Source organism: Sphaerodactylus townsendi, linkage group LG11, assembly GCF_021028975.2.
Source record: "Sphaerodactylus townsendi isolate TG3544 linkage group LG11, MPM_Stown_v2.3, whole genome shotgun sequence".
NCBI lineage: Eukaryota > Metazoa > Chordata > Lepidosauria > Squamata > Sphaerodactylidae > Sphaerodactylus > Sphaerodactylus townsendi.
In genome coordinates this window covers 8522963-8550686 of record NC_059435.1, presented here as the reverse complement: position 1 = coordinate 8550686, position 27724 = coordinate 8522963, and the positions used below count along the sequence as shown (strand labels likewise).

Here is a 27724-nt window from a genome sequence, read left to right as displayed (position 1 = left end):
AGGGGCATTCACCCCAGTGAATCCATTTATTGATAGAAAATCTTAACAGTTGCACTCTGGATCATTGTCCAGTCTGAAAATGGGCGCAAACACCCCCCCCCCCAGCAAAAGCTACCTCAGTCCCTCCTCCCAATCAACCAACAATGGTTCTGCTCAGGCTTGGTAGAGTCTCAGATAACTGCTCTGAAATTCTCATGAGAAGGTTGTTCCTTAATAATCGTGCACAACCAAAGCAGCACAAGTACGAAAACAAAAATAAGCATACTCAGTACAGGCAGACTTTTCCCTGGATGTCTTCTGCCCTCACCTGGAAACTCATGCCAAGACCGAACAATCAGGTCTTGACAGCGTTAGTGCTCACTCTTTGCTCAGCTAGCCTCTCTGGAAGTATACTATGGTCTGTGGTATCAAATGGCTTCATGCTAGCACGCCTCAATACTTTCCCATCAGCGGAAACCTCAGGGAGATACCTCCAGATCCCTAAACATCAGAGACTATGCCGTTGCGGATGTGGATCTATAGAAACAATAACTCATATTCTTCTGGAATGCTGTCTTCACAGTAACCTGCGCATGATTTTAATTCACCCTCTGCTGCTTCCAAGACTTGTGCACTCCAAGTTCCAGACCACTCGCTTTCTGCTAAGTGACTGTAATCCATCGATCACCTTGGCAGTGGCTAAATTCTTGGAAAGCATTTTAAACACCCGTATTTAAATGTTTTAAAAGTTTTCTCTTTTAAATGGAAATATGTTAATAATTTATATGCCATTAAAGGTTGAAATGAAATGAAATGGTATCAAATGGCACTGAATGGTCCAGGGAAGTCAGCAGGGATGCACTCCTTGTGTCACTCTCCTAGCAGAGATTATGCCTCAGGGCAACCAAAGTCATGTCCATCCCCAAACCAGGCCTGAATCCAGATTTTAACTTGTCTGGATCATCTGCTTCGAGACTGAAGGCCACCACCTTCTCAAGCACTTTTGCCCAAAAATGAAATGTTGGACACTGGTTTGCAGTTGTTTAGCTCAGTGGGATGCTTGACTTCAGGAGTCTCATGACTGTCTCTTTCAAAGCAATCGCAATGACAGCCTCCTGCAAAGAGGCATTGAGGTAGCAGCTTGAAACTAATCCATGCATAACCTTGGGTTGTCACCTTCTTCTTGCATTGGCATAGTAGGTGAACTGTGGAGGCAGCAGTCTTGATCCCTTCTCAGACGATGCTTTGACCTTAGTTTCTTTCATTAGAGAGACAATTTGTTTTGCTCCTCAGTCCACAACTGCAGCAGGGGTAGCAGTAATGGAAGTGTGTGGGTGTGAAGCGCTTGCCCTGTCTTCTTGGGTGTTTAAGCCAAATAGAAAGTGTCACTTGTCCCTTAGTTGCAGTCTGGGGCTGTCAAGTAAGAAGAACATAAGAACAAGACTCCATCTAGTCCAGCTCTCTTCTACTCGCAGTGGCCCACCAGGTGCCATTGGGAGCTCACATGCAGGAGGTGAAAGCAATGGCCTTCTGCGGCTGTTGCTCCCGAGCACCTGGACTGTTAAGGCATTTGCAATCTCAGATCAAAGAGGATCAAGATTGGTAGCCATAGGTCGACTTCTCCTCCATAAATCTGTCCAAGCCCCTTTTAAAGCTATCCACCTCCTGTGGCAGCATATTCCAAACACCAATCACACGTTGCGTGAAGAAGTGTTTCCTTTTATTAGTCCTAATTCTTCCCCCCAGCATTTTCAATGTATGCCCCCTGGTTCTAGTATTGTGAGAAAGAGAGAAAATTTTCTCTCTGTCAACATTTTCTACTGGCCCACCAGGTGCCTTTAGAGACTCCACAAGCCAGGATGTAAGCAATGGCCTTCTGCAGCTGTTGCTCCCGAGCACCTGGACTGTTAAGACATTTGCAATCTCAGATCAAAGAGGATCAAGATTGGTAGCCATAAATCGACTTCTCCTCCATAAAATCTGTCAAGAAGCCCCTTTTAAAGCTATCCAGGTTAGTGGCCATCACACCCACCTCCTGTGGCAGCATATTCCAAACACACCCCAATCACACGTTGCGTGAAGAAGTGTTTCCTTTTATTAGTCCTAATTCTTCCCCCCAGCATTTTCAATGGATGCCCTAGATTCCTAGTGGGGGCACGAACTGTACTGTCTTCTGGCCCATCCAAGATCCTTGGTACCATGGTATAATTGAGGAAGCTGCCTGTATGTTTTCCACTCTGATTGTGAGGGAACAGGGAATGAAATGGTAGTGTTAGGAACGTAAGTAGCTTTTAAAAATACTTGTAAAGGTTCTATTTTGAACTGACTGTTAAAAATTAATAATATTCCAGAGTTCAGAAACATCTAACATGCAGACTGGTTCTGTATGTTTTTCTTATCCTGTGTTGTGTCCAGTGATGCTTATGCCTCATTCATATTCTCACACACACACACACACATACACACACACACTCTCTCTCTCTCTCTCTCTCTCATATATGTGATTGTAACTTAAATACAGTAATCTGATATTGTACTTTCCCCAGTAATTTTGTGAGGAAATGTTGTCATCTGTTTAGGAGTCTTTGAGTGAAGCGTGACAGAAGCACTGCCTAAAAAGGCTTGTCATCCCTAGAAAAGGATTAAAAGGGAACATTGACATAATGAATTCCATTGCTACTTTCTGCAGTTGTTGGAGTTGAGAGCATCTCCTCACATAGAGTTGCAGCTCCTGTTGTTGGAAATCTTGTGGAATCTGGATCTGTGCAGCTCATGGAACAAGTCCTTAGTATCATATACTTATTGTGGAAGCTTGCAAAGCAAAATGAAGAGGCACAGCAAATGGTAAGAACTTGAAATTGCTGGGGTGGAGCAATCAGTGAATTCTGGCTGCTTTGGTAGACTTACAAATGCTTTCGTTTGTAGAATAGAAGAGTTTCAAGTTGCGGTGTGTTTTCATTCCCCTTTCCTTTATCTGTGTGTGAGACAACTTATGGCAACCCCATAAGGTTCTCGAGGTGAGAGACAGTCAGAGGGGATTTGCTGGCCATTCCTTTATGCATGGGACTACAGAATGAGGAAAAGCCAGCGTAGTGTACTGGTTAAGAGCACTGGGTTCTAATTTGGAGAACCAGGTGTTGAAGGGATGCCCCACTCCTTCACATGAAGCCTGCTGGGTGACCTTGGGTCAGTCAAAGTTCTCTCAGAACTCTCTCAGTACTTGCAAAGGCAGGCAGTGGCAAGCCATCACTAAATGTCTCTTGCCTTGTAAACCCTTCGGGGTTGCACACATGCAGAGTGGAGGAGTGGGCAAATATTGTGCCATTAGATGATCAGAGGCTGAAAAGGTACATTAATTGGTAGCTCCAACTTGTATCTCAGAGTGACCCTGACTCACCAACTCTTGCATTGCACCAGATTCGATAACATGAGATCTAAATATACCAACTTACATTTTTTCTTCCTATCTGGGCTGCCTGATCTGACTAGGTCCGTGGTGGCAAACCTTTGGCACTCCAGATGTTATGGACTACAATTCCCATCAGTCCCTGCCAGCACGGCCAATTCGCCATGCTGGCAGGGGCTGGTGGGAATTATTGTAGTCCATAACATCTAGAGTGTAAAAGAGTTTGCCACCACTGGATTCAATTATCTCTATTGTTAAACAACTTCGGACCCGGGTTCTTTGTGAAGAGATTGCCGAATTTCATTGCGGAGGGAGATAGTTGAGGGGTTCCCAGTAAGAGCGTATTTGTTGTATGATGTTCCCCATGGGGCCTTTTATCTATTATGCATATTCATTGCAATTTGTTTCCCTGATTTATGTAACTCTTTCCTGACTATGGAATAGCGCTTATGGCTTATGTATGAGATGTATGTATCTCAAGAGTGTTATCTTTAAGAAGTATCTCAGTTATAGAGTGATGGTTCTTACCTCTTGCTCATAGTTAACATTATGATTTTTGACAATAGCTTTGAAATTGTTTCATAGTTTTTGCAGAAAGAGTAAAGTGGCGTTAGAGAATATATGCACAAAATGGGCTTCTGATAGCAACTGTCACCATCAGTTTCCCACTACATGTTTGGGAGTGCTGCTGAGTGTGGGATTTTATTTGTCAAACTGTTAATTATGTTGGAGAGTGTGGAGATGCCAGGAACTGAGCACCTGGGATGGAGAGTTGGCTTAGCCTAGTGAGGTGGATGCTCAGAGCTCAGATCACAAGGAAAATAGCAGTGTTCTGTGTTTACCTTTGTGACAGGAAGCATATAGCCCATGCAACCAGGCCTATTGCAAATTCTAGTAATATAAAATACGACCTTCTGCGTTTGCGTGGTTAGTGGAGCAGAATCATCCCCACTAAGACAGCTCCTGTTTTGGTATTGTTGTCCATGGCCCTGATACAACCACTTGTGTGAGTGAGCTGGTGAAAGAGTGAACTTAGTTATATCTTACAGTCAAATAATGAAAGGTTTGTTTATTAATACCGCCCCTCCCTTGCTAGCTATTAGTCAGTGCTACAAATCTTTGCCCTGTGGTGAAGAAAAATGATCATTTATGTGCACTTACTATGAACTTGAAAGCCTTCAATAACTGTCTGTTTATGAAAGCTTTTATCCTTAAAGTTCTGCCTGTCTTAAAGCAGTTGGCTATTGTAGAATAGAGAAAATTATTATGTTGGTGTACTTGTCTTCATTTGATACGTGGTGTTTTTACAATAGGAAGCGTGGCTTCGAGCAAATTACCTGGTTGATTTTAAGCACCATTTCATGCGTCATTTTCCTTACTCCTTCCAAGAAACCATCAAGCACAGAAAGAAAGATTCCTTGAAAAGGTATGCAAGGAGACAGTCTCCTGTCAGTGGTCCTTAGCATAAGAGGGAGAGTGACAGTTCTATGGTGAGGTGGCAGAGAAATGGTTTCAGGGAAGTAATTCTGCATCCACTCAATTAGTGGTGTAGCAAGGCATTAGAACAGGGATCTGCAACCTGCGGCTCTCCAGATGTTCATGGACTACAATTCCTATCAGCCCCTGCCACCCTGGGTGGCAGGGGTGTTGTGTAGTCCATATCTGGAAAGCCCTTGATTGCAGAACTCTGATAAGAACATCCCCAGGCCTTCTCTGTGGTGGTTGAGACTTCACCTGTTGTTTACAACACTTTTAAAAATATTTATGTAAAGTTGAAATTCCGAGGCTGCTCTATGCTGTTTGTCGGTACTATTGACTGTGTGTGTACTAACTGGAGTACACACTGTCCTGAAACTATCAGCTGCTTCTTATTCATAGATTTTTTTCTATTACTGGGGACATGTTGGTGATGTGTTGTGTCCTGATAAATATTTAGTACTCTGGACTACATGCCACCTTCCTTAAGATATTTAAATATAGTCTTGTGGACCTCATGAAAGGTTCTTCTAAAGCAGTTTCCCCTCTTAAGCCATTCTGAAATGTTAATGCTTTGTCAGTGTTCGTAAAACTCTTCTCTCTCTGTTTTACCTAGCAACAAGAGCTACACGACGCCTTCAAATAACATTGACCATCTCTTGTTAAATTTGACTTTGTGCGATATTATGGTCTCATTGGCAAGTTCTTCTACACTACAGATGGATTCTCACTGGCTGGATATGATTAGAAAGTTTGTGATTGAGACGCTTGAAAATGGTTACAAATTAAACTCTAAGCAGTTGAACAGGTTGCTGAGAGTGACCTGGAGACTATGGCAGGTACAGATAAGCAAAGGTAAGGCCCACTCAATCAGCTGCATTTTTTTCAGTGTGTTGCATGTTGTATTTTTTCTAGGCTGTTTGCATTAGTCTTCCTGGTAGAGAATTCCCAGAGGAGTCTAGAGAAGCTTGCAGGATTGACCTAAGTTTGGAACAGATGAAATTCTGCCTGTTCTCTTAACCATAGGAGTTGCTACACAAGCAATTTCCTCTGCCCCTTTCCAGTTTTTATGCTAACTGGGCCTAGCATGCTTACCAGTGTTTCTAATAGCTATTGCCAACTGTATTCTGCTAACACTGCAAGAAGTAGACCTGGTTTTGGCTAACTGAACTGGAGGCAAAAATGTCAGTGCATTCAAAACACTAGTCATTGTAAACTTCAAAGGAGTTGGAATTGGAAGATGCGGATCTTGCGTTTAGGAGATATCTTTCTTGAATTGTGGTACCCAGAACTGGACACAGTATACCAGGTGAGGTCTGTTATGTCCACTATACTTCTATTGGTGCAGCCCAGAATTGCATTGACTTTCTTGGCTGCCACATCACACTGCTGACTCGTATTCAGTTTGTGATCTACCAAGACTCCCTTTCATATGTACTGTTGTCAAGCCAGGTGTTACCCATCCTGTATCTGTGCATTTCAGTTTTTCTCCCTAAGTCTATGTCCCGCTTCCCCTGCAGGGCCCTTAACGCTCAGCAGAGGCCAACCTGCTGGTGGTCCCCGGCCCCTCAATGATGCGGCTGGCTTCCACTCGGGCCAGAGCTTTTAGGGCTCTGGCCCCTGCCTGGTGGAACACTTTCCCTTCAGCAGTCCGGAGCCCTGCACGGGACCTCAAGGAGTTCCGCAGGGCCTGTAAGACTGAGCTGTTCCACCGAGCTTTTGGGGAGTCCAGCCGCTGATGAGTGCCCCCCCCTGTTCTGACAGTGCGAGCCCTGCTTAAGGGAGTTTTAAACTGTTGGACACCATCTGTTGTTTTCTGTAATGTAATATAATGTTGTAATTGAACGCTGTATTTTAACGGGGAGGGGTATTAAGATGTACGAAGTTTATTTATATATTTAATCGTATTTGTATAATTATGTTGTGAACCGCCCTGAGCCCTTTGGGGGAGGGCGGTATACAAGTTTAATTAATAACAACAACAACAACAACAACAACAACAACAACAAAAAACTAAAAAAAAACGGAGGCCCGTGGGCCAAACTTCCTTTCCCCACCCAGGAGTTGGAAACCCCGGCCTGACTCCCGTTCTCTGGGGAGTGAACTAACTGCGACAACCTTTTCAGCCACAGCTTGACTAAGTTCTCTAAGGAAGCGCTCTGGGGGGCAAGCCTCAGAGGCTGTCCTGTCTGCCTCTTAATCTCCCTTAGCTTGCCTTGCTCTCCTGCCGTCCTCTCTCCTCGTCTCTCCCTCCCTCAATCCCTCTTCCCTCCTTCCTCTGCTTCGTAACCTCCCCTCCCTCCCACAACTCCTTCCCACCTCCGTCTTCTTCCCCTCTCTTCCCCACTCCCCTCACTCCACCAACAACCCCCCGTCCAGTTCCCGTCTTTTTATCCTGCCTCCTGGCTCCCATAAAGACCCCACCCAACTGCCTCACCCCTGCCCCCTTCTAGCGGCCTTCGGGCGTCCTCCGCCTTGCCCGCTGGCTCACCAAGGTCCTATAGGCGGCGAGCGGGCATGGGGAGCTCATCTGGCGGCGATGGGAGCTCGGCTGCCTCCTCCAGGCCTGCTTGCGCTGCCCTCCCGTCGTCTGGGCTGCCTCGCCTTGCCTTTGCGACAGCCGGCTGGACAGTCTCTTCATCCCAGCCACGGTAAGCCGGGGCAGTAGCTGGGACTGTCGTCGAGGAGTGTAAAGTAAGGGTGGGGACCAGCTAAGTCAGGGGAGGGATACTTCCGGCCCCGGACATTCTAGTATCTTACATTTATCTCTGTTGAAATTCATTTTGTTAATTTTGGTACAGTTCTCTAATCTGCCAGATCATTTTGAATTCTAATCCTATCCTATGGAATATTAGCTGCCTCTCCCAATTTGGTGTCATCTGCAAATCTGATTAGCATGCCCTCTATTCCATCATCCAAGTCAGTGATAAAATACTGGATAACACTGGGCTCAATACAGAACCCTGTGGCACCCCACTAGCCACTTCTCTCCAGGATGAAAATGACCCATTGACCCTTTGAGTTCGGTCAGTCAACCAGTTACAAATCCATCTAACAGTAGTATTGTCTAGCCTACATTTTACTAGCTTGCTTTCAAGAGTATTATGGGACATTTTATCAAAGGCCTTACCAAAATCAAGGAAAACTACATGCACAGCATTTCCTTCGTTTACCAAGCTTGTCACTCCATCAAAAAAAGTGATAAGATTAGTCTGACGTGACTTGTTTTGGGGAAACCCATGTTGATTTTTAGTGAGCCTGGCATTCCCTTCTAAGTGCTTATAGATTGTTTAATGATCTGCTCTAGAATCCTTCCTAGTACTGATATTAGGCTGGCTGGGCAGTAATTGTTTGGGTCCTCTTTTTCCCCATTTTGAAGATTGGGACATTAACCCTCCAGTCTGCTGGCACTTCTCCTGTTCTCCAGGAATTCTCAAAGATCATAGCAAGTGGTTCTGAGATTACTTCTGCCAGTTCTTCTAATACCTTGGGATGTAGTTCATCAGGCCCTGGAGATTTGGATTTGTTTGAAGTAGTTAGGTATTCCTGTATTACTTCTTTAGTTATTCTGTTTTGAATTTCCCTACTGCATCGTCTGTTCCATTTTCCCTTAGTTTTCCTTCTGGGAGAAGACCGAGGCAAAGAAGATGTTGAGTAGTTCTGCCTTTTCTCCGTTCCCTGCTAGCATTTTGCCATCTTCTCCTCACAGTACTCCTGTCATATCCTTTTTCTTCCATTGGTATGGACATAACAAAAAAAAGGCTTTTAAAATTGTTTTTAACCTCTCTAACAAGCCTGAGCTTATTCTGTGCTTCAGCTCCTCTGACTTTCTTCACACATCCTGGCCATTTGCTTGAATTGGTGATTTTTCCCTTTTTCCATATCTTATACATGTCCCTTTTCAATCTCAGCTCAGTTGAACGTTCTTTAGACATCCATCCTAGTTTCCTTAGCCACCTTTAATTTTTCCTCCTCATTGGAACTGTTTGAACTCGTGCCTTCAAGATCTCACTTTTAAGAAACTCTTACCCATTGTGCACTCCCTTCTCTTTTAGTATTCTTAATCACAGGATCACACCCAGTAGTTTTTTTTTCTTACTGAAAAGACCTTTCTGAAAGTTCAGAAGGCATGTCTGACTACGTTTGACATACCCATTCCACTGTATAACAAACTTCAGGAGAACATGGTCATTCCCACCTAAAGATCCTCTTCTACCCCATTGACCAGGTCATTGTTGGTTCGGAGCAGATCTAATATAGCTGATCCCTTTGTTGCCTCTTCCACCCTCTGAACCATGAAATTGTCTGGAAGGCAAGTGAGGAATTTGTTGGATCTTATAGTCTTGGCAGAGTTTGACTTCTGTTAAGATTTTACAGATGTCTTCTCAGTCTGCTTAGGCATTTGCAATCTCAGTCTCTTGGGTTATTCCTGAGTGTTCCCAGACCCTCAAGAGCAGCTTTTCAGGGGATACAGAGATCCGTGGGATGAAGGTGAGATGACAGATTCAGTCTGCAAAGAGTTCTTTGGATTCAGCCCATGGTAGGATGTAGTGCCCCAAAATGTCTCTGTGCTTGTTCCCTAAGTTAAAGACAAGTTAACACAAGAGTGTCAAACTCATTTTTTGTGAGAGCCAGATCTGAAATAAATGTGACTTGGTTGAGCTGGACCGTGGAGTAGGGGTGGGTGGGGTGGCTGCCTCGGCTGGCCCCAGAGCAGCACTGGGGGAGGGGACTGGACTGGGGTGTCTGCATCAGGTTGGGATGGCTGCCTTGAAAGGGCTTATCAGACCCATGAGCCAGCTGAGGTTTGTTTGTTTTTCCTTCCTAGTGACTTCTGAAATGCTAATGAAAGCTGTTTACACACTCTACCAGCAAAGAAATCTTCCTTTCTCTGTGCGTACATTGCTTCTGAATTTTTTCAGCAGAGTTTATCAAAAGGAAGAGTTGAACACTCAGGCAAACAGGTGAAATATTGTTTTGTTTTAGTTTTCTGTTGCATTTCTTAAGATCTATGCTAAATATTTCTACTGAGAAAATTCTGGAGTGTTTCGTTTGGGCATAGTAGATGCTGGCCTAGGCACGAATAGTTGGACAACATATAGGCATCCTGGCAGCTATGTATGAATTTCATAGATGGGCTCTTTGGCAAATAACCTCTTTCATAGATATAAGTGAGGTGTGCTGAAAGAGGAGCCACCCGAGTAATATTGGACTTATTGCTATTTTGATTTGAATTGAGCCAGGAAACAAGAGGAAGGTGTAGTTCATCAGATGGGAAGATAGGTGGGGATCTTCCGTTCAGGAAGGCACCTTGCTGCCTAGCATTGTGGAAGGAAGTGCACTGTCACATGTGAAGCAGAGATGATCTTCTAGAAGAAAAGCAGAGGTAGGATCCAGCAGGTTCTCACACTTTCCCGAGAGTAGGTTACTCTAGTATTTGTATTATGTACTGAGGAGGGGTTACTAATTGAGTGATTTTTGCCGCGTGATTTTGCCTTAGTTACACCCCTCCTCCGTTCCTCAGCAGTAGTGCACAGAACTTGAAGCAGTCTAGCAGGAGGTGCACCTGTGCGTGGCAGCCTGCGCCTGCATGCATTCATTTCCCGCCCAAGCACCGGCGCAGCGACTGCATCCTTTCCACAGCCCCACCCAGCAATGCCCCACCCTGGAATGCCGGCCACGGCCCCGTCGTGCCCTGCCATTGGCGCTACACCACTGTTTGAATCCCACCACCATGGGAACCTGTTACTAAAATTTTTGGATCCCACCACTGAAGAAAAGTTACATGTTCCCCCTTTTGGAACCAGTAATTCCCTTTTTTTCTGAGCAACAGACATATATCCTTTGGTACCTTCAGTGCAGGACTTCATAATTTCTCTGTTTTTCATTGAAAATTCTGTTCATATGTTCTGATTGACGTGAGCAGTCTGGTGCAATTATGGATATTTATGATCTAAGAAAATAGTCCAAACTTCCAGATGTTTTATGGTGATACTTTTATGCTTCTCTGTGTTTCCCAGAAGCCGAAGTAAAGTATTACTGCGTTGGCTGGCTGGTCTCCCTCAACAGCTTGTTCTTCTTGGCTTGAGAAATCCAGAGCTTTCAGACCAGCTTATTGGTACCATTTATTCCGCAGCATCTCGAGCAAACAAAGAAATGCTGCAGAGTTTACAAGCTGCTGCTCCTCGGATTTATGGTAACACCTCTGTGGAAATTTTAACTAGATGTGTGCAGTGGGGAGAAATATAAAGACCATTGATTTCTGAGTAAACAGTAGTTTAAATACTTAAATGCTTGAGTAGTAGATTGCGACCATGAAGTGAACCATTGCTGGAGCAGTGGGTTTATTTTGAAAGAAAGAGGCTTTTACGAAATCGTCTTGCAGAAGTACATTTTTAAAAATATGATCTATTTTTTTAAAAAAATCAGAGTTGGGTGTAACTTTTTGCAGTTGGACATCAACTCCAAGTTGCTTGGAGGAGAAATACCTGGAAACTCTAGAATTTGGGAAGATTTGTTCAGGTTGAAAGATCAGAAAGCTACAATGGAAGTTACTGTGGCTTTGTATTGTCGAAGGCTTTCACGGCCGGAATCACTGGGGTGCTGTGTGTGGTTTCCGGGCTGTATGGCAAAATTAATTCTGGCAGAACTCTATCAGATCCTCTGAAGATGCCAGCCACAGATGCAGGCGAAACGTCAGGAGAGAATGCTGCTAGAACACGGCCATACAGCCCGGAAACCACACAGCACCCTACTGTGGCTTTCATGCACTCTTTCATTTTTCCATTTATAGATACTTATAAAAAGAAATATAAATAGGAGGCATACCTTGCAGTCCTGATCATTGTTACATCCTTTGAAGTTCATTAGGATTGTACTGTATTATTTTTCTATGTGATATATTTTATGTATTTTATCCTATTATATAAAAGGCTAGCCTTGGTGGTGACAACTCTCTTCCAGCCATTCGCCCTGCGCACACAGCCTGGGGGCGGGGTTTACACAGATAAACAAAATAGTGGAATGTGGCAGTTAACTTTCTTCTTTACTGACACTTCTCCCCTACTGCTGAATAATTGGTCACTGTACTGTCTGCAGAAACTGAGCTAATAAATCTTAAATACCTAAAAATAGGCCCGTTTGATTCTTAAACTTTAGCTAAGAAAGTATTATACGTGGACATGTTCTGTAACTCAGTACATGTTTTGTGAATGCTAATGTTAGTATAGAGCATTAAACTTGCATTGCCTGAAGTATTTTTCTTTACCTCAGTCAGTATTCGTGAGAAAACTTGTTCTCCGGTGGTTTTAGCTGTTTCTGATTTTTCTGTGTTTTAGATCCACTAGATGGTGCTGTGGCTCTTCTGCCGGCTGAATCGCAGCAGCGTTTGGTCCAGCTTGTTTACTTTTTGCCACATTTACCGGGCAGTCTGCTTTCTTCTCTGAGTCGCTGCTGCATTATGGGAAAACTGTCTGTGAAGTTATCTGCCACCCTTATTGGGATACTGCGTATGAGGTAACTAGTCATCTGTCTTTGTTAAAATTAAACTGGTTAATAAAGTAATTTTAAACTAGCTGAAATCTTTACAGGAGCAATGTTTCAGTGTGTTAAAAATTCCATTTTGCAGTCAAGCGTGGAATACCCAGGGTGTTTTGTGAAGGTGGGGAGTGTCGAGATGGGGAATGTTTGTGGTGTCAGAAAGGTACAGAAATGGCCAAGAAAATGTAAAGGACAGAAAAAAGTCGATGGGAGGTGTAGGAGAGGTGGCAGGCATATTGGCTCCTTCAACTTGAAGCAATAGAAAGAGCCCTCAAAAGACTAGTTGCTGTACTGGTGACTGTGTCTGAATGCAATTGCTGCTTTTTAAATGTTTCCTAAACATGATCATGGGTTCTTTCTTTCCCTTGGAGATCTTGAAGGTTTTTGATGCTCATGTTTCCAGGCTAACCATTCTGAGTATATCAAAGCTGCCCTGTTGTACAGATACAGCTCCCTTTGACCAGAATACTTCTTGGTGGGTGCTTTCCTGGTTCTTCTGCTGCCTTGGCGTAGCAGTGGCGTAGTGGCTAAGAGCAGGTGCACTCTTATCTGGAGGAACCGGATTTGATTCCCAGCTCTGTCGCCTGAGCTGTGGAGGCTTATCTGAGGAATTCAGATTAGCCTGTCCACTCCCACACATGCCAGCTGGGTGACCTTGGGCTAGTCACAGCTTTTCGGAGCTCTCTCAGCCCCACCCACCTCACAGGGTGTTTGTTGTGAGAGGGGAAGGGCAAGGGGATTGTAAGCCCCTTTGAGTCTCCTATGGGAGAGAAAGGGGGGATATACATCCAAACTCTTCTTCTTTTTCTTGTATAAATACAAGCCCAGGACTGCATGTTGTCAATAGCCAGAGGGTAGGAGTCCTACAGAGGCCAGTGTTTCAGCTCATACAGGTATAGAACTGGCCATTTGCCCAGTGAGAAAACATTGGTGGTGGGCAGTATGGTATAATGGCAACTTACTCATTGGTAATTTCTGTCAGTTTGTAGACTGGGAAAAGAAAAATTAGTTTTCCCTCTGGTGCCTAAATGACGCTTTCTGTGAATTGGTGAGTTCATAGAAGCCAGCAAGGAAAAAATAACCTTTTGTGTTGCATAAAAGATAGTTAAGTAAGCTGCTCCGTGCCCTTGGCATCTTCTGGAACCAGAAGGCTAAAGTTTTCCTGCAGTTAGAATGCAGAGATGAATTATTTTGTTGGGAGTCTGATTTGGAGCAGTAAAGCACTAATTGTGACGCTTCACCACCTGAAAGAGAAGGGAGTTCTGTGAGTGCCTGGTGTGAAGAAAAGGTCATGGGTATAGTTTACACATGCTATCAAGGACACAGAATATTGGTTGTTTGATCAGGGGTAGGAGTGTCCATGCTGGCAGGGACTGATGGGAATTGTAGTCCATGAACATCTGGAGCACCATAGGTTGGCCGCCCCTGATCTAGAGGGAAAAGATTATCTTCAGTATTCTTATTAATCCTTTGCTCCTGTTAGATTTAGCTGATGCTTGGGATTTTTTTTTTCTTAATGATCACGGGCTTTAATTGTGTGTTCAAGTAATTTTTTGTTTTTATAATATTGGTATCATATTGGTCATCCTTGTGCTTATAAATGCCGGCAACGTGAAGGTAAATTGAACTGCAGTGGCCTGGAAAAGCCCTTGGCTCTTTAATGACACTTCTTCAAAATAAATAATCAAAAGAAACTGACAGTTTCCAGAAGGGCTAGCCTGGAATATCTGTACAAGCTTTCGGGGTTGAGAAGCAGATAGAATGATGCTGGTAAGGTAAACTAATCAATGCCTAATAACTTGGGGGGTGGGCAGCTGGATACTTCCGCTGGTCCAGCTGATTTGCTTCTCCCCAGGGATAAACCAGCATCTTAACTAGCCTTGGTTATTGTACTTTTTCTTCAAGGAATTTGATGATAATTATACTAGAAGTACCAGATTCACTTGACTCACCACTGCTTAAATCTGGTATACCAATAGTTGTTTTTGAAATAGAGAATTGCCACACAGCTGCCAAAGCAGAAATACTGGTTGGTGGAGAACTTTACGCTTTTAGTAGTCCAGTCTGAAATGTGTATAAAATGGAATGAATGCTTTTTTCTCTGTGAATGTTCAGATTCAGGCACAGTTTCCAGATCTTGCTTTGTTTTGTTGGGAGTTGACAGTAGATGGCGCTGTGTTTCTTCCTTGTGAATGCTGTCCTGGTGGAGAGTGGGGGTGTATTTTTAAACTTCTCTCCTTTCGAGTATCACTTTCAGACTTGGTCAGTCTTTTCAGGTCATCTAAATAAGATTCAGCGCAGCAGCATAATTGATCCTGTCTTCTGTTAGATAGCTGTTGTTTCTTAATAGGACTTCTTACCATTCTCTGGACAAAGTACTGATTTAGAATTAAATTTGGGAAGTGTGAAAGTCTCAGCTTGTGAATTTGAGCTATGTAGTGTTTTGTCAGCTTGGAGTGTAACTTTAAAAGTTCTGGGGTATGTGTTTAATGCTGAATTCTAGACTTATAGTGTTTCAAAATGAATTATTCTGCACATACCACACAGTTGTATGAATATGGTAGATTCTAGCTGAAAGCCAATGACCGGTTACCATTTGTTTAATTTTTAGTCTAGATTAACAGTGGCCATAGTTGGGGTGTTTTTGGAAGTAATTATCATATTACTACTTGTGTCTGCATGCAATAATTTCTAAGAGTGCAGTCAGCAAAATTCACACAATTGTCCAACTAGCTGAAAAAGATAAAATTCCTTACGTTCCAGCAGTGTTTGACATTAATCTCGTAAAGCATCTCTGAAAAGGATTAGCAAACCATAAATGGCATTTCCTGTTCTATTCTGATTTGGAGATGAAGCATTGGTTCTGGGCAGCATCTTATTTGCAGAACATAACTTTTAGCATATTAGAATAAGATAGTCTGTGTGCTGAGGTGCCACAAGAGCTGTGAAACAGATTTTGAGCTCTCTTGTTATCTCTTTGAGTCTTTCTTTACTCTACCAATATGACTGCAGGCTTTTCCTTGCAATTGTAAGGCTCAGAAACTTACTCAGAATGAAAGCTCAGATGTTCAGCCTTTATCCAGGAATGCACACTACTGTTGTAGAGAAGGCTAATTCAGTTAGAGGCTCAAATACATACCCCTCATTTGTGTTTCAAAAACAGATTTTCCTGAAGACAGTATTAAAGATTGGAAGGTTTATATTGAAATAAACTTCCCTTGCCTTCTTATACTTTGGACACTTTTCCAATTTAGGTTTTCAGTTTGTTTGCAACAAATAAGAAAAAAAATTACTGTCACTACTAGAGCCAAATTGTTTTTCCTTACAATTGGTGTGTATTTCTTTCAAATCCCATCTAATTCCTCTAAGATATTAGTTGGTTATAGCTACATTTCTGTGATTGTTGATCCTTCTGGAATTAAATAGAAAAAGTATAAATGAACTGGTCTTCCAGAATAAAAGAATCTTGCTTAACAATAGTTGTAGCTTGGAACATTGCCAGGATTGTACAAGCTCAAGAAGGCAACCGTGCAAGAGGCACAGAAGGGAGGAAAGGCATGGTTGACCTGTAGGGAAAGACCAGTCTTATTTAGAAGTTACTGTGACCCCAAAACGTTGTTGCACTTGGGATGTTTCTGACCACCGCCAAGGATATCTTTTGTATGTTGTGCCCAAATCAGAATGACTGAAAAAAAGTGAATAATGTTTCTCTCCCTTCAGTTTTCTCCTACTTTCGTTTGAGAGATGTGACTTATGTGATTTGTGCAGAATGGGTTCCGTTCCCTTGGGGGTACAAGCCCTTGCTCCAGTTGCTGCAGAAGAGAAATTAAAACCAAGACACACACCTCCCCCCCACAGCATTGAGTTTAGCGATATGTTCTGGCAAAGAAAAACAAAACGGACATGACATAGGTAGCTCTAGGAGTCACCAGAAACTCTGTGGTATTACAGTTAGCGTATTGCCCACAACCCTCCCATCGGTTTGCCAGGCACAATCTGGCAGCTGTAAAGTGAATAAGATTGCTGTTTATTTTTAGTACATATTGAGATAACTGTGTTAAAATGAGTCTCCCCGCATCAAAGTGCTCCTATGGAGGAAGAAATTTCAAGGGAATTGGTTCATAGTATTCCAAGTCAAAGCAATCTGCCACACACACCCCACACACACACCCCTGAGTTAATAAGGCACATTTCTCAGTATTTGGAGTCTACCAGCAATTTTTCAACAGCTTTCTTCAGTTTCTGGTTGATTTTTCTGTCCATTCCTTCACTTGCTCTACAGCAGGTCCCCAATACATATTCCAGTTTTGTGTTCATATTGGCGATTCGTAGCTGCACACGTTAATCTAAAGACTAGACAGAGCCCTCAAGTGCATGACATGAGGGCAGATTTATGTCTTGACATGCCCCAGTTCTGCACACAGCAGGAGCAGGGATATGATCTAAACAACCTTCTCTGGGATGTTTCTCCCAGTCTCTCTCACGGCTGGTTTCTCAGTCTGATTAAGAAAAAAATAATTTCAAAAGAGCTGCCTGGCTGATGAGAAGGGTGTGTGTTGCCCCCCCCCCCCCATTTAAATTTGAACCTCATATGTGATTAGGAGCAATTTTCATTTAAATCTACTTCAGCTTTGTATCATGTGGACCTAAATTATGAATAATTTTCTCTCCCTCCCCCCCCTCAATAGATCACCTTTTGTGGGAGGGAAATCTCCAGTGCAAAGCTCCGTGACTGCCGTGGACTACTTCAGCTTCTTATTTTCAACTCTTACAGGTAATCCTTGTGAAATTAGTAAAGACATTAACATTGCTTTCTGCATAATAATACCGTCGAGCTGCGTTTGAACACAGTAGCTATAAGATGGTTAAAATGTAGTGCAAACTGCAAATAGAAATAATAACATTTATGGAAAAAGCTGTGAGCACAGAAGGGTTTTCTTCATTTACCTGCTGAATTTTATTAACTGGAGAGTTTTTACAAAATTGTTGGAGAGGATTCCTTTTGAGACTTCACTAGTAGGCAGCATCTAAGCCAGTGATGGCGAACCTTTTCAAGACCGAGTGCCCAAATTGCAACCCAAAACCCACTTATTTATCGCAAAGTGCCAACACAGCAATTTAACCTGAATGCTGAGATTTTAGTTTAGAAAAAACAGTTGGCTCCAAGATGTGCGTTACTTGGGAGTAAGCTTGGTAGTAGTTGGTGGCTTTGCTTTGAAGCAACTGTGCAGCTCTTCCAACGGGTGAATCACGACCCTAGGAGGGTTTATTCAGAAGCAAGCCCCATTGCCAGCAACTGAGCTTACTCCCAGGTAAAGGATCATGCTTTAGTTCTTCGCATGAAAACCAGTGGGGTTTAACAGCACTTGACAGGGTTACCTACATTGCTTCCCCAAAACTAGGTCTTAGGTTTAATGCTAATAATTGAGCCCAGTGGCCCAGGCCAGCTTAGATTTGTGGGGGGGGGGGGAGGTGGGGGTAACTCTGCGCATGCCCACAGAGAGGGCTCTGAGTTCCACCTCTGGCACCCGTGCCATAGGTTCGCCACCACTGACCTAAGCTATATCTAGGCTTTGTTTTCTGTTTTTTTTAAATACAGCTGATCGAGTATACCCTTGCTTTTTAACATACACCTTTGCATTTGCTTATGTGGTTTTCCCATAGTTCTCAAACACCATGCTTAGTATCAGATTGTAGACTGCCTTAGTTGGAATGCTCTTTTCACACTCAAGAGCCTTTGAAGATTTTCAAAGCCAGAATATATCCGGAAGCTGGTTGCTCATGTTGGGTGTTCAGTATTTCATATTTAGTCCATAGCTATCCCTGTAAAGATTAGCAACTGTAAAAGTGCTGATTAGTTCTTATGAATACATCCTTGTCTGTATGTGGGACTTCCTTGAAGATGTCCTGAGACATTACTGAGACACAGTCCCAGTAATATATATATATATATATTGTAGATTTAGTCAACTCACAAATTATATAATTTATACTCAACTGCTAGCTGCGTTGTGTGCAAATATTTGCATGTTCGGTTATTCTGGTTGCCCACTCCCTTGTATAAACTTAGTGAGAAAAGTGTCAGGAGTTGCTAATTTGACTGTCACTTGTGGTATTAAAATGTTAAAGCTCCAAGAAGTAAGAATAGTGTTAATTATGGATTTAATTACTGAAGTCTTGGTTTGGAATCAGTTCTTAGAACCTTAAGAGACAAGAGATAACTTCCATAATGTAGTTGAGGGATTTCAAACTCCCCTTTCCCCAGCCACGTCTCTTCGTGCCTGGTGGGTAAACTGCTTTTGAAACTAGAAGGAATTGATTTGGAGAAGCTGAGCAGTTTAAAAGGGATGTCCAGAATTCCAGTTGATCAGTCCAAGCCTTGCAACATCAGTCTGAGGTGCTTTTTCTGTCCCACCCATGCTTTTGATAGTAGGCACAATACAGGTAAAGTTAGACAGTGGTGTGCTCCATTATTTTCAGTGGGATAGTTAAGTATGTGTGTGGGCCTCATCCTGAATCAGTGAGACTTGGGGACTTGTTGTCAAGTCCAAGCCTGTCAATGCCCAGATGTCTTGCTGTGTAAGAATTGCAAATGTTTCCTGTCAATGCTTTCCTGTTTCCCTCTCCCCTCCCTGGCAATTCCCTGGCACCAGCCCTCCTGCGGGAAGGTGCGGATGTTCCCAGGTTTCTTGAAGCTCTGTAGTGCAAATGTTATACACTTTGTGAAACACATTTGGTGGGAATCAAATGGGAGGGGGGATTGAAGGATATAATCTCTGGATCTAAGTGGGAGAGCTTAGATTCAGCTTTCTCTGTTACTCTACGCGTTGTAGAAATAAACTGCTTTAGGACTTTCCTATGGTCTCTGTTATTTCCACATTCGAGAGCCTGACATTAAGCTGAATCTAAGCTCTCCCGCTTAGATCCAGAGATTATATCCTTCAATCCCCCCCCCATTTGATTCCCACCAAATGTGAATCTTCTAAAGTGTATAATCTTCACTACAAACTTCCAGAAAAACCTAAGGAGCGTTCGCACCTTCCCCCAGAAGGCTGGCGCTCCAAGGAAGAAGTAGTGAGAAACAAGCTGGCGGCATTATTGCAATTCTTATACAACAAGTATCTGAGCTGACACTGAACCTGACTTATGTAAGGGACTATTGAAAATACTTCTGTGATCATGTGCAAATATTTACATGCCTTCAGTTTACACTTTTAAACTACCGTCTTTCTCTGACTGGTGTTTTTTACTTACATGAAGTAGGAGAATGTCCTAATGAGCCTCTAGTACATTTTCATACTGTAACCAGACAAAATAGTAATGGAACTTTACTGCAGGTTCCAAGTTGGTAAGGGGAGGGTGATGGAGTGTCCCTAATGAATTCTCCTTGCTTAATGTCTTTCCCCCAGGCTTTTCCAAAGAAGAGCTGACCAGCCTGCAGAGCATCAGAGGGAGACCTCATATAAGCCAAACGCAGCTGTCTCCAGTGCAGCTCTACCTGACAGATCTGGATCAGTTTTTATATCACTGGGCTGTGACAGAGGTAATGCCATCCATGCTGAGCAGCACTGCTGCTCACTTCCTTCCTGTTTTTTTCCCCCCCTAAAGGATAGGTTTTTGTAGTCTTGCAAAGGGTGAGAAACGTTCGTTAGGAATAAATTCTCAGCAGAATTAGCAGGGTGGCTGGAATAACATGATGCCAATATTAGCTGCAGCTGACAAATCATTTATTTCAGGGTAGTCTCACTGAAGCCAAAGGACAACATCAGAGTTAGTGGTTCCCGGGCGACAGCCATTGACAGCACTGCCAAAGTAATTGCTTTTGCTTCTTCCTGCGAGGCCCGTTGGCCTTAGCAACCTTTGCGTATCAGGGTGAATTGAAAGGCTTGCTGGCCATCAGTGTCTGTCCATCGCCTAGGAACCTGGCAAGGGATCACGTTTGTAGGGGTGTGTACTCTCCAGGGATTCGTGAGCAGCAAATGCCCTAGTCTTCAATCTGCATTGCTATTCAGCAGGTAGTCTTCTGTTTGATGATTAGCAGAGGGGGGATTGGCTCAGCTAAAAACCCTTCCAGTGAGGAACGTGGTGGTTTTGCGAAAGATTTAAAATGTCCTCTTTAGTGGGCTTCTTAGAATGTGTTTTACCATGTTCTTTAATAGTCCTCTCCTGGCCTTGCCAGCTAACGGAAAGTGAAGTTGGGCTTATGTATGAGGTTGTCTTCCTTAGGAAGGAAGGCTGCCCCACATGGGAGTGAAGAGTTGCCTTTCTCTTTTTACTACTCTGTGGTAACTGGAGATACTTTTAGTTTTCCCAGTTCTGACTCTTAAGTAGTTCATGATAGTTCATGTGTTTATGCATGTTCCAGGGCTAGAGGACTATCATGTGGGACTGCCCTTGAATAAGAGCTGGGAATTTCAACTGGTGCAAAATATGGCAGCCCATTTGTTACCATGCTGTTGGGTCTGTGCTAACCTTATTGTAAAGGGCCTTCACTGGCTAACGATTGGTGTTTGGATCCAGTTGTGTGGTGATATAGATTTTTAAAGTTCTTCATGACTTGGGGGCTTGAACCTGGAAAACTGCCTCTGCCGGCATGTCCCTGAGTGGCAACTTGCTCTTCCTAGCACAGTGATGGCGAACCTTTTCGAGACAGAGTGCCCAAATCGCAACCCAAAACCCACTTATTTATCGCAAAGTGCCAACACGGCAATTTAACCTGAATGCTGAGGTTTTAGTTAAGAAAAAATGTTTCGAGGCGTTACTTGGGAGTAAGCTTGGTGGTAGTCGGTGGCGCTTTGGAAGCCAATGGGTGTAACTCTTCCTTGTGGTGGAAGATCCACAACCATTGCCAGCAACTGAGCTTGCTCCCAGGTAAAGGATCACGATTTAGTTCTTCGCATGAAAATCAGTTTAACAGCGTTTAACAGCGTTTAACAGGGTTATCTACACTGCTTCCCCAAAACTAGGTCTTAGGTTTAATGCTAATAATCGAGCCCAGCAGCCCAGACCAGCCTAGATATGTGTGTGGGGGGGTGACTCTGTTTGTGAGTGCCCACAGAGAGGACTCTGAGTGCCACCTCTGGCACCCGTGCCATAGGTTCGCCATCACTGTCCTAGCAGCACCTGTTGGCTGTGCCTCCTCTGTCTTGAGCACGCTTTGTAGCCATCTAGGCTCTGGCTTTTTCAGTGCCTGCCCTGTGCCTGTGGAACAGTTTCCTAGGTGAGGTCAAGTGAAGCTGCAGTTGAGACTCTTCCGTAGAACATTTGGAGCAGTTGGAACAGGGGCTACTGAGAATGGATGCACAGGGTCTTTTTAAGCAATGGTTTTAAATATTGCTTTAAGTTTATTTTATATAATGTTTAGTTTATGAGTTATTGTACGGTTTCACTGTTGGTCAGGGAAAGATGGACTTAGATATTTTAAGCAAGTGCTCTAGTTGTTGCTGATGTCCAAAATTAGTTGGGGCTCTTCTTGAAATAAGGGTTACCAGCCTTGTTTTCTGAGCTGGAGTAGTTAATCCTTTCCTGACTGTCTTACTAAAGAAAAAGATGGTTGTGTTATCTGAAGTCAAGTGTTGCCAGGCGACACAAAGGAATAGAGGAGCCATAGCTGATATCATCCGGTGGGAAGCCAGTAGCCCGAGGCTTCGATCTGTAGCCTAATCTGCAGTGCTCTGGTCCCTGCGCACCTTTTATTTAGGAGTTTTCGGGAGGCCCGAGGTTGGGAAGCGGATGGAGAGTGGGAGAATATTGCGCAATATTACACTTGAATCATAGGGGCTTCTGCGTCACGATGCGGGAGGAAATGCTCCTGTCAGGGCCTAATCCATACCTGGGGGTATGCACCTTTTGTCCCTTTGTCCAGGACACCTGGTGACCCGTGAGTCATGGGGGTCTTGTGATCGGTGGAGATCCTGCTTGCCCAGGAGGAGTAACAGGATGAAGCGGCAGGCATTCCCGTGCTCTTTCTGAGACCCTACGAGGTTCGCCGGCTCACCCCAACAGTTATCGAAGCCTCCACCCTTCTTTATTGCAGTTCTGGAAGCTTCTGCCATTGCTTTGTTCAGATGTCTCCCTCTTGTGGCGAAGGCTGCACATTAATCAGCCATCCTGAAGCAATAATTCAAAAATGATAGATGCCTAACGGCAGCAAAGTAAAAAAGCCCTCATTGTTCCCCTAGGAAAGAAGAGGTTGGGGCTGGAGATTAACACTCTACATGAATAGATCTCTTGACTTCATCTTTTAATGACTTCATTGTAATCTTTTGCTTCCTAGAAAGCATAAAACAAGGCGCACGTGTAGTTCCCAAATAGGTTTGCCAAGTAGCATACCTGGAAAACGGATGTGAACCAAATGGGTTGATTCTGGTATCTTTTAGGTATTAGGACAGTTCGTTTCTGGCATTGCTAACCAATTATAGGACAGAGTTCACTGGTGTTAGGCTGAATCCCTTTGACGCAGCAGTGCCAGCGGTGCTTGGCATGTTCTCTCAGAGTGAAGCTGATTTTGCTTTCAGATGATGGCGCAGGTAACGTGGGCTGTGTTGCAAGCAAGCTAGAATCCTCCAAGGCCCTCCACTTTCTCAGCGTATTCTCATGTCAGGAGCAGAATCTTTTGTGACATGAATCAGTTTGACAGGGCAGAATTACTAGTGGTTTGAATGGTTGTTGTAAGCTGCTTTTACGCGAGAGGGCTAAACTCATGAGATCTCGATGGAAAAACACTCCCGATTCAGTGACCCAATGCCAAGAACAACTTGGATAACATTTGGAAAAGTTCAGGATTAAAAGCACCTTGCGAGTCTGTATTATTCAAGGCAGCTGGGGAAGTGGTTGTAATTTGAGACAAAACCATTCAAAGTGGTAAGATGGAAAGTGGAAGTTGCAATTAAGGGATTTGCTCGGAGTGCTTTTCCATCGTTTTTAGTGAAATTAAGATTTTGAGATTTGGCAAGACAATAATCCAGAGTCAAGATTCCCTCCTCTTCAGAGTGAGAAGTATCACATTCTTGCAAAAATAGGACTTGGGGTAATGGGAATGTTAAGGTGCATAAGTGGCTTCTGGTAGTGGTGCGAGAGGACTGAGCCCTCTCTGAGCTCCAGAGACTCCAGAATTCCTGGAACACTGGTTTAGTTGCCATGTTAAAAACATAAGAACAAGCCTGCTGGATCAGACCAGAGTCCGTCTAGTCCAGGACTCTGCTACTCACAGTGGCCCACCAGGTGCCTTTGGGAGCTCACATGCAAGATGTGAAAGCAAGGGCCTTCTGTGGCTGCTGCTCCTGAGCACCTGGTCTGCTAAGGCATTTGCAATCTGAGACCTAGGAGGATCAAGATTGGTAGCCATAGATCGACTTCTCCTCCATAAATCTGTCCAAGCCCTTCTTAAAGCTATCCAGGTTAGTGGCCATCACCACCTCCTGTGGCAGCATATTCCAAACACCAATCACACGTTGCGTTAAAAAAAATGTTTCCTTTTATTAGTCCTTATTCTTCCCCCCAGCATTTTCAATGAATGCCCCCTGGTTCTAGTATTGTGAGAAAGAGAGAAAAAATTCTGCATCAACTTTTTCTACCCCATCCATCTATATATATAAAAAGCTAACTGTGACTTTATTAGTCACGCCCTAACGCCGAAACGCCTGGACCGACAGCTCCCAAATTTGGTGACGGCGTCCCTTCCCGTTGCGAGCAGGTTTTCCGATCTTCACCGGGCTCGCAGGTCACACCTGAGCCCTGCAAAATCAACATTTCCCCAAACACCAATCAGGGCCTGCCGGTCCGGGGAAGGGGCGTGGCTTGCCCATCTTCGCTGCGGTGTGCATGCCATGCGACGCCACCTGCTGCCGCCCGCGGGGAGAGAAAGAAGGAGCTTCCCAGCCCTGCCTCTGGAAAAATCCAGTTGGCCTCTCCCCTTCCTCCTCCCTTCCCTTCCTAACCCCCCCCCCCCCACGGTAAGCCACAACGAGGCGTGGCCGCCCCAGCCTACCACGCACCACTTCCAGGGGATCAGCCACAGGGGACCAGGCGGCGCGGGAGGGGGGGCCGCCCAGAAAGAGACATGCCGACATGCCCCAGGATCATGAAGCAGCGCAGCAACACCAAGCCGGTGGGGGAGGAGCCCGCCGAGGGGGCCGCTTCACTGTTTCCCGCCACCCGTCTGCAACAGCGCTTTAGCCATGCCCGAAGCCCTTGCAGGAACCTCCACACTTGCAGCGTGCCCAAGCAGCAAGCCCCGAGAATGCAGCTCGGCGCACTCCCTCGAGCCGCAGCCCAAGCCGCCCAGAAGAGCCCTGCTGCACCCACCACCCTTCCTAACCCATTGCACCCACGGTGAGCCACCACAGCCCAGCGGCGTGGGGCAGCTCCAGCTAGTGCAGTGGTATAGAGCTTCAATCATTATCCCCCCCTCAGACGTCTCCTCTCCAAACTAAAGAGTTCCAAATGCTGCAGCTTCTCCTCACTTAAGGGGAAGGTGCTCAGTCCCTCAATCATCCCTCGTTGCCCCTCTCCTGCACTTTTTTCTATCCTCTTGATATCCCAACTTTTTTGAAAGGATGCTTGGTGGGCGACCAGGACACTTGAACACAGTTACTCAAGATCGCGGTCACACCACAAAAGCTTTATATGAAAGGCGGCATGACGTAATCTTTGCAGTTTTATTATCAATTCCTTTCCTAATCATCCCCATGCATAGAGTTTGCCTTTTACACAACTGCCATGCACATTGGAGTTGACATTCCCATGGAACTTTCAACTAAGACACCCAAAAAATCCTTTCCTACGATCTGTGACTGTATATTGCCTGGCCCTGTAGTGTAATTATTGTGTGAGGTTTTGGATTTTTTGCCCCTATGTGCATCACTTTACATTTTGCTACATTTGCTACTGGCTTCTTAGCCTCACTCACCCTAAGATTTATCCAAAGGGTCACCAAGCTTGGAGCTCTTACTGCTTGATCGCTTTGTGGTTCTCACCACCCTACATAATTTGGTATCATCTGCCAACTTGGCCACCATGCTACCCACCCCTACTTCCAGGTCATTTATGAATAGGTTAAAGAGCACTGGTCCCAAAACGGATCCTTGGGGGACACCACTCCCTATATCTCTGCATTGTGATAACTTCCCATTTATACCCACCCTTTGCTTCCTGTTCCTCAACCAGTTTTTAATCCATAGGAGGACTTCCCCTCTTATTCCTTCATTGCTGAGTTTTCTCAATAGTCTCTGGTGAGGAACTTTGTCAAAAACCTTTTGGAAATCCAAGTAGACAATGTCTGGAAATCCTTTTGGAAATCCAAGTAGACAATCCACCTTTTGGAAATCCAAGTAGACAATCCACATACCTGTTTACACCCTCAAAGAACTCTAGTAAGTTTGTAAGACAGGACTTTCCTCTGCAAAAGCCATGCTGACTCTTCCTCAGCAGGTTTTGCTTTTCTACATGTTTAATAATTTTATCTTTAATGATAGATTCTACTAATTTACCAGGAACAGATGTCAAACTGACTGGCCTGTAATTTCCTGGGTCCCCCCTAGACCCTTTCTTAAAGATTGGTGTGACATTGGCCATCTACACTAAAATGAAAGCGCCAAACCACACAGCCCCAAAATGATGTGAAAAGAGCCCCACAAGAATCTTCAGCCCCGTGGCCACCAATTCAACCCCAAGTGGCTATGACCGAGAGCCCAGTCCTCTAGAAGACACCCCTTTGACCCAAATGTTGGCAGTGGAGCACCAGAGGGTGGGCGGCCATCTTGAGTTTATAGCTCCGTGACCATCTTGCTCCACTGTCATAATTCAGGCAACGAGTCTCTCATTGTCAAACAATGAGGGACAGAAAGGAGAAGTTTCCTCAGAGGGAAAATCCATAGCGAAGGAGCAACCAGTCTCTTCATTCAATGGGGAAGACTAGCAGTCTTTTTTGGCTCTAGACCTCTCTGAGGACCCTGATCCTGGAACTGAAGCGAAAGGAGGGAAAACTCATCCCAAAGGGCTTGAAGAATTCTTTCCCCAACACCCTTTCTAAGAGATGGCTTCCTTTCCTTAAGTATTTTGAATGGCTTTTTAAGGCAGAATGAACTAAGCCTGCGTCTAACAGGCAGTATCCTAATGCTAAAAAAAACTTTCCCCCCTAGCCCCACATGCCATGGGATTGCTACAAGTTCCCTTCGTGGATGCTTCCATTGCAGCACTGCAATCCACAGACCTCTTGTCAGTGCATGGACTGGGATCCATTAAGAACTCCCCAGATAGAAAAGCAGACCATGCTTCTAGAAAGGCTTACGAGGCCACAGTATTAACAATCAGAGCAGCAGCCACTGGGGCCTCAATTGTTTAGGCCAGGAAACTGAGTCAGTTCATCCCCAGTGACAAGAAAAGGGCAGCTGTTTCCTCAAGGTGGTCGCATTCTTACCAGACACTTTGCTCGATACAATGACCTTCAAGGCCTGTTCCGTTGCGGTCTCCTCCACTACTAGATGTACGCTGTGGCTGGGAACCTGGCAAGCGGACCTTCATTCCAAGTTCATTGTGATGGCTTCTCTCTTCTAAGGCGGAAGATTATTTGGAGACAAACTGGATCCTGGTGAAAATCAGAGACAATAAGAATTCCATGCTGAGAAACCTATGGAAGGATGACAGGAGACCCCTTCCTTCGCATTCCTTTTGTTCCTACCACGTGCTGTCATGATCCAGGCATTACCAGAGGAGAGCACCACTCCAGAGGGTCCTTTTGAAGAGGTTCTCGCTTTCATCGGTCCCCACAATTTCAATCCTGTCAATCCAACAGATCTCATAGAACGGCTAAACAATGTAAATAGCAACCCCAGGCACCTGCCAGTTGGGGGAATTCAAGAATTCCCAGCACAGTGGCTGCAAACAACCAGACCCTTGGGTTGAGTAATCTGTCCAGTTCAACTGTTCTATAGCATTTATCAGCCTCCCTTCAGACTGATTTCTTACATCTGCCAGATCTCTGTGGGAGGAAAAAAACTCAAGAACGGCGGCAACTATAAACCATGCTGTAAAAATAGGAGCCGTCAAACCAGCTCCTCCATGAGAGTGTCACTCAAGAGTATACTCTTATCTTCTTCACCATCCTCAAGAAAAGTGAGGACAGGAGAGCCGTCCTAGACCTCACGTACATCGACAGGTTTTTAGCAACTATGATTTCAGTCCAAAGCTCTCCCTGAGTCTTCTCCAAAGTCCTGGTAATGCTTGTAGTGCTGACTCACAGACAAGAGATTCCAGTACCTGGCCAACATCCCGATCTGCTCCTCTATCAATGAACAAGCCATCAAAAATATCACTTGGACAATA

At 44.4% G+C, this 27724-nt stretch overlaps 1 protein-coding gene across 1 annotated transcript in view; it reads left to right on the top strand.

Annotated features, from left to right (window-relative positions):
- TEX10 (testis expressed 10) overlaps positions 1–27724 on the top strand; it is a 39538-nt gene that overhangs the window by 5467 nt on the left and 6347 nt on the right. Inside the window, 9 exon segments of the mRNA XM_048510568.1 lie at positions 2121–2147; positions 2583–2823; positions 4699–4811; positions 5478–5716; positions 9690–9825; positions 10882–11057; positions 12199–12376; positions 17089–17174; positions 19810–19943. Of these exon segments, the coding sequence (XP_048366525.1) occupies positions 2121–2147; positions 2583–2823; positions 4699–4811; positions 5478–5716; positions 9690–9825; positions 10882–11057; positions 12199–12376; positions 17089–17174; positions 19810–19943 (1330 nt within the window).